The sequence below is a fragment of the Balaenoptera borealis genome (genome assembly GCF_965194805.1).
Source record: "Balaenoptera borealis genome assembly, chromosome: 6".
Classification (NCBI taxonomy): domain Eukaryota; kingdom Metazoa; phylum Chordata; class Mammalia; order Artiodactyla; family Balaenopteridae; genus Balaenoptera; species Balaenoptera borealis.
This window is the reverse complement of record NC_138863.1, coordinates 18,168,181-18,179,528: the sequence shown is the minus strand read 5'-3', so window position 1 is coordinate 18,179,528 and position 11,348 is coordinate 18,168,181. Positions and strand designations below refer to the sequence as shown.

Below are 11,348 nucleotides of genomic sequence, written 5' to 3'. Positions count from 1 at the left end.
GCCCCTCAAACTACATGGAAGCCTCTCCCCTGCTCTCTCCCCTGCCCGCAGGCAGGCGGGCCTACCTGGGGGCTCCAGACATGCTTGAGCCCTGGTGAGGCGGTTGGCAGGCCTGCCCATCTTCTGCCCCCCTAGGTCCACCAGCCTCTCCCACGCCCCTCAGGGGTCCCGCACCCGCCGGCTGAGGGGCTCAGGCTTCTTGCGGGGGAGCTGGCCTCCCTGCCCCCACGCCAGAGGCCGCCCTTTCCTGGCAGGACAGCGGGATCCTGCAGCTGTCAGGGGAGGGGCGGCGGGGGCTGATGTCAGGACGCATACAAATAGTGCCGACGGCCTGGGGCCCTGTCTCCCCTCGCCGCAGCCACTCTCCGGCCGGCCGCCCGCCGCTTCCTCCTCCGCGCCGCGCCGCCCAGCCTCGCCCTCGCCGCCACCATGAGCCAGGCCTACTCGTCCAGCCAGCGCGTGTCCTCCTACCGCCGCACCTTCGGCGGGGCCCCGGGCTTCCCGCTCGGCTCCCCGCTGAGCTCGCCGGTGTTCCCGCGTGCGGGCTTCGGCACCAAGGGCTCCTCGAGCTCGGTGACATCCCGCGTGTACCAGGTGTCGCGCACGTCGGGCGGGGCCGGGGGCCTGGGGTCGCTGCGGGCCAGCCGGCTGGGGTCAACCCGCGCGCCCTCCTCCTACGGCGCGGGCGAGCTGCTAGACTTCTCGCTGGCCGACGCCGTGAACCAGGAGTTCCTGACCACGCGCACCAACGAGAAGGTGGAGCTTCAGGAGCTCAACGATCGCTTCGCCAACTACATTGAGAAGGTGCGCTTCCTGGAGCAGCAGAACGCGGCGCTCGCTGCCGAGGTGAACCGGCTCAAGGGCCGGGAGCCGACGCGGGTGGCCGAGATCTACGAGGAGGAGCTGCGCGAGCTGCGGCGCCAGGTGGAGGTGCTCACCAACCAGCGCGCCCGCGTCGACGTCGAGCGGGACAACCTGCTGGACGACCTGCAGCGGCTCAAGGCCAAGTGAGGACCCAGCGCTCCCAGAACCCCCCTCTCCATGGGCTGGGCGCGGGAGGCTAGGCCTGGGGCTGGGTCCAGCTGTCAGCACCCTGTCGTACCCAGGGAGAGGGTCGTCTACCTGTGTCCCCCCAGGAGGGGAGAGGGACGCCAGGTCTCTCCCCTGTGCCCGCAGTCTGCAAACGAGGAATTTTCTTGGGGACATCATGGGGTGGAAACGGGAGACCTTGGGAGACCAGGTGCTTCTTAAAAAAGCATCTTAAGTTGCTGGGGGTTGGGCAGGCACATGGATGGAGAAAGGAGGCCCATGTGCAGTCAGAGGGAGAGGGGAGGTTGGTAGGAGACAAGGAAATCTGGGGCCAGCAGTAGTTCTCAGCTCATCTGTGATGAGGCCCTGCGGATGGGGGTAGAGAGGGGATCTTGGCCCCTGGGCCCGGCTGAAGCTTTCCAGGGGGGACCGATAAGCTAGAGGAAAGTGGAGAGTGGGTGGGGGCCGCAGCCCTCAGAAAGCTTGGAGGACCAGATGGTGGGCTCCACCAGGCTCCCAGTACGTACAGGCAGCAGGTGTAGTGAGCCGAGTCACTGGCCCACTACCCAGGTCACAAATGTTAAATGAGCACCTGCATGGGCCAGGCTGGGGCTGGGGCCTGGGAACGCAGAGGTGGATAAAATAGACATGGTTCTTGGACCTCCCTGGTGGCGCAGTGGTTGGGAGTCCGCCTGCCAGTGCAGGGAACAGGGGTTCGAGCCCTGGTCCGGGAAGATTCCGCATGCCGTGGAGCAACTGGGCCTGTGCGCCACAACTACTGAGGCTGTGCTCTAAAGCCCGCAAGCCACAACTACTGAAACCCGCAACAAGAGAAGCGGCCACCTCAATGAGAGGCCCGTGCACCACAACGAAGGGTAGCCCCCGCTCACCGCAACTAGAGAAAGCCCATGTGCAGCAACGAAGACCCAATGCAGCTAAAATTAAATAAATTAATAAATATTAAAAACAAACAAACAAAAAATAGACATGGTTCTTAATCCCAGGGAAGTCACAATCTGGTGGGGACATAGACTTCCAGGGTGTGGCTCCAGGGCAGAGATTGGGCCACTTCCTGTTCCCTCCCTGTGTGGGCGGGGCCTCCTGTCTCTATCCAGCAGCCAGGCCTCCTCTCTCTGTCCTGAGCCCACTCCCTGGGCAGCCCCCAGTCAGTCTTCTCCACTGCCAGTTTTATCCCCACCAACTGTCTGTCCTTCTGCCTGTCTCTGCCAGGATGCAAGAGGAAATTCAGCTGAAAGAAGAAGCGGAGAACAATTTGGCTGCCTTCCGAGCGGTGAGCCCTCTTTGGTCCCCCAGCAGCCTTACCCCTTCTGTCCCCTCTGTGTCGCCCTTGGTCTCCCTCTGCCCTGACCGGGTGATCAGTGACCCTCTCCCTCTCACTTGACCTTTACCAGGATGTGGATGCAGCCACTCTAGCTCGAATTGACCTGGAGCGCAGGATCGAATCTCTCAACGAGGAAATTGCGTTCCTTAAGAAAGTGCACGAAGAGGTATGCCCTTGTGAAAGCAGCTGGAAGGGGGGTGGTGGTGCTGGGCTCCGGGAATGGGGGTGTGAGGATACGTGCGGGGCCTGGTCGGGGACTGAAGCCCAGCTGTACCCTGCAGGAGATACGTGAGCTGCAAGCCCAGCTTCAGGAACAGCAGGTCCAGGTGGAGATGGACATGTCCAAGCCAGACCTCACGGCCGCCCTCAGGGACATACGGGCTCAGTATGAGACCATCGCAGCTAAGAACATCTCGGAAGCTGAGGAGTGGTACAAGTCAAAGGTGGGACTCTGGCCCCTCTGTCCCCCTCAATCCCAGTTTGGAGGTACTTCCTATGGCTCGCTCCATCTTTGGGGAGGAGGGTGATCCTGGGGTCTCCATGCTCCCTTGCCCACCCCTACCTGTGTCCTGGTCATCTCAGGGCCCCTCTCTTTGCCCTTAGGTGTCTGACCTGACCCAGGCAGCCAACAAGAACAATGATGCGCTGCGCCAGGCCAAACAGGAGATGATGGAGTACCGCCACCAGATCCAGTCCTACACTTGCGAGATCGATGCCCTCAAGGGCACTGTGAGTCCCTGCCCACCTTGCCTGGTCTAGCCCTTCCTGTCTGCAGCTCACACTCTGTGACCTCGGGCCCATCAGAGTCTCTGTCTGCTCAAATGTACCACAGGGATAAAAAAAGATAGGTGGATTCCCAATGGGGCTCTCAGGAATCATGGGACTCCTGCATGGAGGCGAGGAGGCCAAACAGTCATGCTCCCTTGTATCAGTTCTGTTCTATGAGTTTCCACATGAGACTTCATTTGAATTTAGAGTTTCCTGGCTCAGAAGAGTTTGACAAGCCCTAGACTTGGCCATCTGGGGTTGTCTCCCAGCCCCGAGGCTGTGCCTCTCTCCATCCTGGGCCCCGAGTGTCCCCACCCCCCACCACCACCGCAGCCTGTCCTTGACCCGGGCGCCCCTCCCCTGCAGAACGACTCGCTGATGAGGCAGATGCGGGAGCTGGAGGACCGCTTTGCTAGTGAGGCCAGCGGCTACCAGGACAACATCACTCGCCTGGAGGAGGAGATCCGACACCTCAAGGATGAGATGGCCCGCCACCTGCGCGAGTACCAGGACCTGCTCAATGTCAAGATGGCCTTGGACGTGGAGATTGCCACCTACCGGAAGCTGCTGGAGGGCGAGGAGAGCCGGTGAGGGGCAAGGCAGGGGCTGGCCGTGGGCTCCTGGGGGGTGCTGGGGGCCCATTCCTGCCCTAAAGCAGGGCTCAGGATCACCTTCACAAGATCTGGAAACAATATTATATGAGTCCACCACTCTGCTAATTGCAGAGAATTAACCAAGGCCACCTGGGTAAAAAGTGATTTAATTAATAGCTTTTATAAAAAGAGAAGTATAAGTATTCCCACATCCATCTTCAGAATTAAGAACCAGCAGCATAAAACCATATTCAGCAACCAGTAATAAAACATTACTGCCAGTCAAGAGAAAGATGGAAGCAGAGCGGGGAATGATGAGGAAGGAAAGGGAGGGGGCAGATAGAGACAAACAGAGACAGAGGGGCTTGGACACGATAGGCTAAGAGAGAAGGTGCAGAGACTTGTGCTCAGAGGGTGCACACATACGCACATGCACATGTATACACACACATATGCTCATAGGAGAAGACACAATGATACGCTCAGGGCAAATCACCTCTAGACACAGAAAACAACATACAACCAGAAAGGGACACGAGGGAACCTTCTTGATTGATGGAAATGTTCTATATCTTGATTTCAACTGGTGGTTACATGGTTGTAGACACTGATCAAAACTCACTGGATTGCACACTAGAAATCTATGCATTTCACTATGTAGACTTTTTTTATATAAATTTATTTAATTTATTTTTGGCTGCGTCGGTTCTTCATTGCTGCACGCGGGCTTTCTCTAGTTGCGGCGAGCGGGGGTTATTCTTCGTTGTGGTGCGTGGGCTTCTCATTGCGGTGGCTTCTCTTGTTGTGGAACACAGGCTGTAGTAGGCGCATGGGCTTCAGTAGTTGTGGCACGTAGGCTCAGTAGTTGTGGCACGCAGGCTCAGTAGCTGTGGCACACGGGCTTAGTTGCTCCATGGCATGTGGGATCTTCCCAGACCAGGGCTCGAACCAGTGTCCCTTGCATTGGCAGGCGTATTCTTAACCACTGTGCCACCAGGGAAGCCCCTTCACTATGTAAATTTATCATCAATTAATAACAGGTCAATTACTCAACAAAATGATGCCCATTGATACTCACAAAAATGATAAAATCTGAAGTTTAAAAAACTCGGCAGACATATTTAGATACAGATTTATACAAAGAAAGATTTCAGATATTGTAGAATAACATCTGCATATAATGACCCCTTAAGTGGCATTGCATTTTCCCAGCACTAGGCATAAATGGGGGTGGCAGCTCCTGGAACTTGCCCTCAAGTGAATAATGGGCTAGAGGTTCCCAGCCTGACTGGAGGGTGGGCACACACAGTGGATGTCACCCACAGCTGCCGTTGATACACCCTGCAGTGCCAAGGGCAAGAAGCAAATCCTGGTACAATGGAGGGTGCAGTGGTGTCGGGGGTTCTGGTGTCACACCAGCAGGTCAGAGATGGAATGGGTGATCCTTCCAGAAGGGAAGGTTCCTGGGACAGCTGGAGTTGGCCTTTGGCCCCATGCCCCGAGCAGTGTTGAAGTCAGTGGGACTGGGACAGCTGAGGATGGTGTTTACAGAGGACCAGGGCAAGCTTTGAGGGGTGGTCACAGAGAGAGATGGAGGGTTCTAACCCTTTGGGGGCTTGGTCTCTCCCCTTTCAGGATCAACCTCCCTATCCAGACCTTCTCTGCCCTCAACTTCCGAGGTGAGTGCATGTTGGCAAGTGGAGGCTGGGGTGGCAGGGGATAGGAGTCCAGCGTGGGCACTGCCCAAGGCCAGCCAGGAGGGGAGGATAGAACCGTAGGGACAGGGCTGGGGTCTGGGGAAGAGAAAGGGGGCTGCTACAGGAGGACGGGGGAGTTTAGATAGAGGCGCCTTCTAACAGAGGGAGCTTTTAATTTTATTTTATTTCATGGTATTGTATTGCATGACCATGCCCCCTGCACCTTCTGGGAGTATTGAATGGCCAGTAGTTTCTGTTTCCTAATATGCCCAAACTCCAAGGTACCAGGGGTGTCCTTGGAGACCAGGCAGCAGGAGCATCTAGAACCATATATCCTGGGCTACAAGGCACCCACCACTCATTGTCCGTTTGGCAAGTTGCCAAGCACTCCCCCCCGCCCCCCCACCCCCAGCTGCTTGTTGAACACCTCCAGTTTGCTGGAGCAAGGTGTTGGGTGCATGTTTTAAAAAATGAAGCCAAACCTTAGCAAAGCCAAACAATTAAAAGAACGAACTCCTAGGGCATTCTGCCATTCTGATGTTAGTAATATGCACATAGAGTGGTTTCCAAACCCCGGAGAGCAGAAAAACATGCTATAATGATACATTAGGAAAGCAAGCTGGAGCCCTTGGCAGCTTCGCCTTTCCTAGATCAAACCTTTTATATATTCGATGTTCATTTTCATCAGGAAAAAATACACGCTGTGCTCCACCGAGTTACAATGTTCATCACAGGCTGGTTGCCTGCTAAGGAGATTCACCAACACCAAACTCATAATACCAAGGACCTAAATTTGACCCTTCCTATAAAACTCAGAACGTCTCTTTTCAGTTAGTAGTTAATCCAGACACCAAGTGTGAGCCTTGCATTTAAAATCGCTTAATGCTTTTACAAGCCAATAGTTCTGGGCCATTATAGGGAAAGTACCATTGTTACCATTTAATAGTGGGGAAACTGAGGCACAGAGGGACAAGTGACTGGCCAAGGGCACAATGAATCAGTGACTGACTCCTCTCCATCTCTCTTTTATTAAGACATCAAACTGCTCATCTGGGGTCTTAAGGGGGCTGGGCACCATGAGGTCCTCCAAAAGAGTATCTTGGTTCTGGGCTTTGGAGTCCTGTCAGGGTACAAATTCATGCAGGGCTCTCCTGCAGCCAGGGGTGTAGAGGGAGCGAGGAGGTGTGTGTGGGGGTGGTGGTGGGAATGCTGGGCGGCCTGGGCCTCGGGGATCCCCTGCCGTCCTGAACCCGCCGGCACCTGGAGCGCATCTGTTGGCTCCTGATCTTATCCCAGCCCTGGGACAGGTCCCTGGGTCTGCAGAGCCACCTGTTGGGTGCTGGGCTTAAGGACAGGTGAGGACATTTTGCTGAAAAAGTAACAGGCCCATCTTGAGGGGGTGGGCGTCTTCCGGGCTCTGCCGGGTGGGACCAGGGAAGGACTCCCAGCCACAGGAAGAGCCCAGGTGTGGCCTTGGTCAGTCTGAGTATGTGGATGGATCTGTTATAGAAACAAGCCCTGAGCAAAGGGGTTCTGAGGTCCATACCAAGAAGACAGTGATGATCAAGACCATCGAGACCCGGGACGGGGAGGTGAGTGGCCTGCCTGGTCCCCTTACCCTTGACGGGGGCCTCTGGGGTGTGTCCGGGGGGCTGTCAGCCAGGTGCTTTCCACCAGCTGTGCTGGTTCAGGCTCCTGCCTGGGGGCAGAGGGGATCCTGCTGTGCTGGGGTGGAGGTGGCCCGGGGCCATGGCTCCATTCTCTGGCCAGCACTGGGTTAGACTGGGTTTCTCTTCCTCTCCAGGTCGTCAGTGAGGCCACACAGCAGCAACACGAGGTGCTCTAAAGCCAGAGACCCCTCTGCCATCAGAGACCGTCCTCACCCCTGTCCTCACTGCCTCCTAAAGCCAGCCTCCTTCTATCCCAGGACACCGCACCCAGCCACAGTGCTCCCCTCACGGCCTCTGACCCCTGCTCACCGACCACCCCTCATGGTCCCCACAGGGGACGTGGCTGAACCCTCCCAGGCACAGGGAGCCCCCTGCTGTGTGAGGTGTGGATGTTGGAAGTGAGTGAGCCTGGCCCTTGGCTGCCCTTGTAGTGTGCTGGGCAGAGCCGGGATGGAGCCAAGGCACAGCAGTGGCCCTGCCCCTCCCACATCCGTGACCTCAGGCTCTAGCCTCTGGCTTTGGAGAGGACTCCAGAGCAGGGTGTAGGGACCCCGCAGGGTCAGGCTCAAGCCCCATGGACCTCCCCCACCCCCTCTCCCCAGCCTGAGTCAGAAAGGGCAGCATCCTCAGCAAGCCAGGCAGGTAACTAGGGACAGAGCCCTCTGTGGAGACTGTGGGGCTTGAAACTGACCCCATGGTCCATTACTTTCCCAGGGTGGGCTTAGAAAGCAGGGGCTGCAAGAGGGAACCCCCGAAGGTGCCAGATGTGGGAGCAGGAGATTCAGAAGGAGAGAGGGTGGGCGAGATGCTAGAGAGAAGAGAGGAGAGAGGCAGAGAGCGGTCTCAGGCAGGTGGCCGGGGTGCCCACTTCCCTGTGCCTGCCCCTCCCTTGCTGCAGAGGCTCTGGACAGAAACAATAAAAAGATAAGCACAAGCCTAGCATGGCCCCTGCTGTCTTGACTGCCAGGTCTCCTCTGGGGAACCCCAGGGCCCTGTCGCACCACCTCTTGAGATGGACTGTGTGCTGCCTTCCTGCCCAGCTAGACCGTCCTCCAGGGCCTGTCACCCCTTCTGTCCCCAGAGCCTCCCAGCCTTGCTGTATGTGTGTGGCATATGGGGGAGGGGGCTGGGCAGGGGGCTTTGGTTGGGGAATCACAGATACCTCTCGTTAGGCCCCAGTTCCAGGACTGACCCCACAGACTGGCTCTGAAGTAGGGCTCCCTCAGTCCCTTCCCTAAAGAAGCTTACACTTTCTTTCCACTAAACCTGCATCTTTTAAGCTCAAAGCCAGATTCAGGAAAAATAACAATGTTGAGAAAAATAGAAAGCTCTATCTTGTTCTTGGAGAAGAAAACTCAGTACTCTGAAGATGTGATGTCAAGTCATCCTATGTTAATTTATAATTTCAGTGCAATACAATCTCAATTAAAATACCAAAGGGAAATTTAGGGAGAATTTGGGAAGATGGGAGGGGAAGGTAGGACATATTAAAAAAAAAAGGAAATCATGGAATGAAACATTAACACAGGTACGTTAAAGGTTTCTGTGGGGAAACCTTAATTATTCAATATAGGGCGTGGGGGCGTTTGGGTAGCCATGGGCAAGAGCAGGAGTGAAAGCTGGCTGTCTTATCACTCCTTCCAAAAAATAAATTCCAGGTGGATCAGAGATTTAGGAAGCTTGATGGATCCACATAGGTCTCAGCCTTCCAGCCACTCCTCAGATTTAAGGGATTACACTTCAGAGGTGGGGAGAGGGTAGAGATCACAAACATGATAAATTCGGACAGTCTGTAGGTGAAATAACTCTAATGCGGTTTTACTCTTAAAGTCCCTAGTGTGCCATTCCTAACTGGCTTTTTCCAGAAGCTTCCAAAGCCTTTCTGGTGTCACTTTCTCCCCCTCTTTGGATGTGGCCTTGGCTCACCAGTTGCCAGGCTCCCCCTCTAGCTTGTGTGGTCCCTCCCTCCAGGAAGGACCCCTTCTTCGATGTATGCTATCCTTCACCTTGCCCTGGGAGCATCTGGGGCTACACCCCATGTCCACACCCTCTGCCACTGGTGACTAATGTCCCTTTCTTTCCCCCAAATTCTCCAACGGAGTGAACCCTGCAGGCCCCAGAATGCCCCCAATCAACTGGTGGTGGAACTCCAAATGAAATTAGAAGTAGCATTTTCTGTGTCTTCACATTGGGATCAAGGAGGAGGGATGGGTGAGAGGCTTCTTAACCTCGAGCTTGTTGGGGGCACTGGAATCAGAGCTAGTCTCTCTGTGAGAGAAACACCTGGGTGAGGTGGGCCCGAGTGGATAAGTGGTGGTGTGTGTGTATCTGTGAGTAATCTCCGGAGCCTCTCGCCTCTTTCTTCTTTCCCCTGAATGAGTTCCATGCGCTCACCTACCCCACAAAGGATAAAGGGACCACAGAGGTCAGAGAAGGTCTTAGAGTCATCCCTACCTTCCCATAAAAGGCTTAGGTGCAGGGACTTCGCTGGTGGCGCAGTGGATAAGAATCTGCCTGCCAATGCAGAGGACACCGGTTCGATCCCTGGTCCGGAAAGATCCCACATGCCGCAGAGCAACTAAGCCCGTGAGCCACAACTACTGAAGCCCGTGTGCCTAGAGCCTGTGCTCTGCAACAAGAGAAGTCACCGCAAGGAGAAGCCCGCGCACCACAAAGAAGAGTAGCCCCGGCTCACCACATCTAGAGAAAGCCCGTGCGCAGCAACGAAGACCCAACACAGCCAAAAATAAATAAAATTAAATCCTTAAAAAAAAAAAAAAAAGCTTATGTGCAGACTGGTCACTAAGAAGGAGGGAGTGTAGGACTTTTAGACTCTCAGATCCAGACCTCAGAGTCCCCCAAGCAATGACCTCCACAATGTGGAAATCCCCTCCCCGGCCTTGTCCCACACCTTGATGAGCAGTCCTCAGGCTCTGCTTGAATGTCTCTGGGTCCGAGAACACAGTGCCTCCTCGGTAGCCCCTTCTAGCTGGGACAGCTCTGAAGGTCAGAAAGTCCTTCCTTCTCGGCACACATCTGCCCCTGTGACGGCTATCCACCTGTCCTCAGAGAAGAGGGGAGGCCCAGGGGAAAGCATTCTCTGAGCAGAGCCTTGCTGGGACTGGAGATTCTGGAGATTCTAAGCCCTCTGCTTTGTCTTTCTCCTTAGGAGCTGAGCAGTGACCCAGGAATCTAGGGCAGAGGAGATGGATGTGGGGTTCCCAGAGAATGGACAAAAATAAACCAAAAAAGATCTGGGTCTCATGTGGTCATACACATACACCCAGACCTTCAGTGTGCCCTCACCCCATGCCCACACATACACGCCATCACCTCCATGGCAAAACCTCTCCCTGCTCCTTGGGACACTGGCATCTTCTCCTTCAAGACTCTGCAACCACCAGGTGTTAATTCACCCTTGGCATTGCTGGGTTTTACCTCCTTCAGCCATGAGTCATGGGGGAGGGGGAAGGGAGTTAGAAGGTCAAAGTAGTGGTGCTCTAGTGAGAGCATATGAGGGGGGTTGAGCCCTCGGTCCTGTCTTCTGCTCCTCTGTACCCTACCCACAGCACCTCTGGACCTTCTGCCCTCCTGAGCCTAACCAGAAGACAGTGGGGTGTGTGACAAAACCATAAATCGTGCAGTTGGAAGTATTTTATTTTTACTTTTGAATACAAGCAACAAAAGGTTTAATGCTGCATGATGTTTGTTTAATTGTAGAGTACAACCGTATAAATAGAAGGTAACAGATGAGGTCTTAATATGTGTTTGATTCAGTATTTTTTTTTTAAAATTATTTATTTATTTATTTATTTATGGCTGTGTTGGGTCTTCGTTTCTGTGCGAGGGCTTTCTCTAGTTGTGGCAAGCGGGGACCACTCTTCATCTCGGTGCGCGGGCCTCTCACCATCGCGGCCTCTCTTGTTGCGGAGCACAGGCTCCAGACGCGCAGGCTCAGTAATTGTGGCTCACGGGCCCAGTTGCTCCGTGGCATGTGGGATCTTCCCAGACCAGGGCTCGAACCCGTGTCCCCTGCATTGGAAGGCAGACTCTCAACCACTGCGCCACCAGGGAAGCCCTGATTCAGTATTTTTTGAGCATATAGACTGTTTTCTAAAGTACTGTGGAGGAAAGTTAAGCTAAATAAAATACACCCTGCCCTCTAGCAGCTCAGAGTCAAATACTTAATACAGTTCTTATGGAACAGAACCCAGTTGTTACTTGTGTTGTTAAAAAAATGTGAAACTCC

The 11,348-nt window shown here is 54.8% G+C and overlaps 1 protein-coding gene across 1 annotated transcript; it reads left to right on the top strand.

Annotated features, from left to right (window-relative positions):
- The first annotated feature begins 326 nt into the window (after positions 1 to 326).
- On the top strand, positions 327 to 8,038 carry DES (desmin). The gene is made up of 9 exons (XM_082396516.1): positions 327 to 1,007; positions 2,260 to 2,320; positions 2,442 to 2,537; positions 2,653 to 2,814; positions 2,975 to 3,100; positions 3,506 to 3,726; positions 5,368 to 5,411; positions 6,939 to 7,021; positions 7,234 to 8,038. Exons 1-9 carry the CDS (start codon positions 430 to 432, stop codon positions 7,273 to 7,275), a joined length of 1,413 nt encoding a protein of 470 aa, XP_082252642.1. The 5' UTR covers positions 327 to 429; the 3' UTR covers positions 7,276 to 8,038.
- The last annotated feature ends 3,310 nt before the right edge of the window (positions 8,039 to 11,348 follow it).

Bases quoted from the DNA above. Each gene is read 5' to 3' on its own strand.
- DES (XM_082396516.1), top strand. From the start codon at position 430: ATGAGCCAGGCCTACTCGTCCAGCCAGCGCGTGTCCTCCTACCGCCGC. The intron at 2,321-2,441 runs GTGAGCCCTCTT...GACCTTTACCAG, and splicing joins ATTTGGCTGCCTTCCGAGCG to GATGTGGATGCAGCCACTCT. The intron at 2,815-2,974 runs GTGGGACTCTGG...CTTTGCCCTTAG, and splicing joins AGGAGTGGTACAAGTCAAAG to GTGTCTGACCTGACCCAGGC.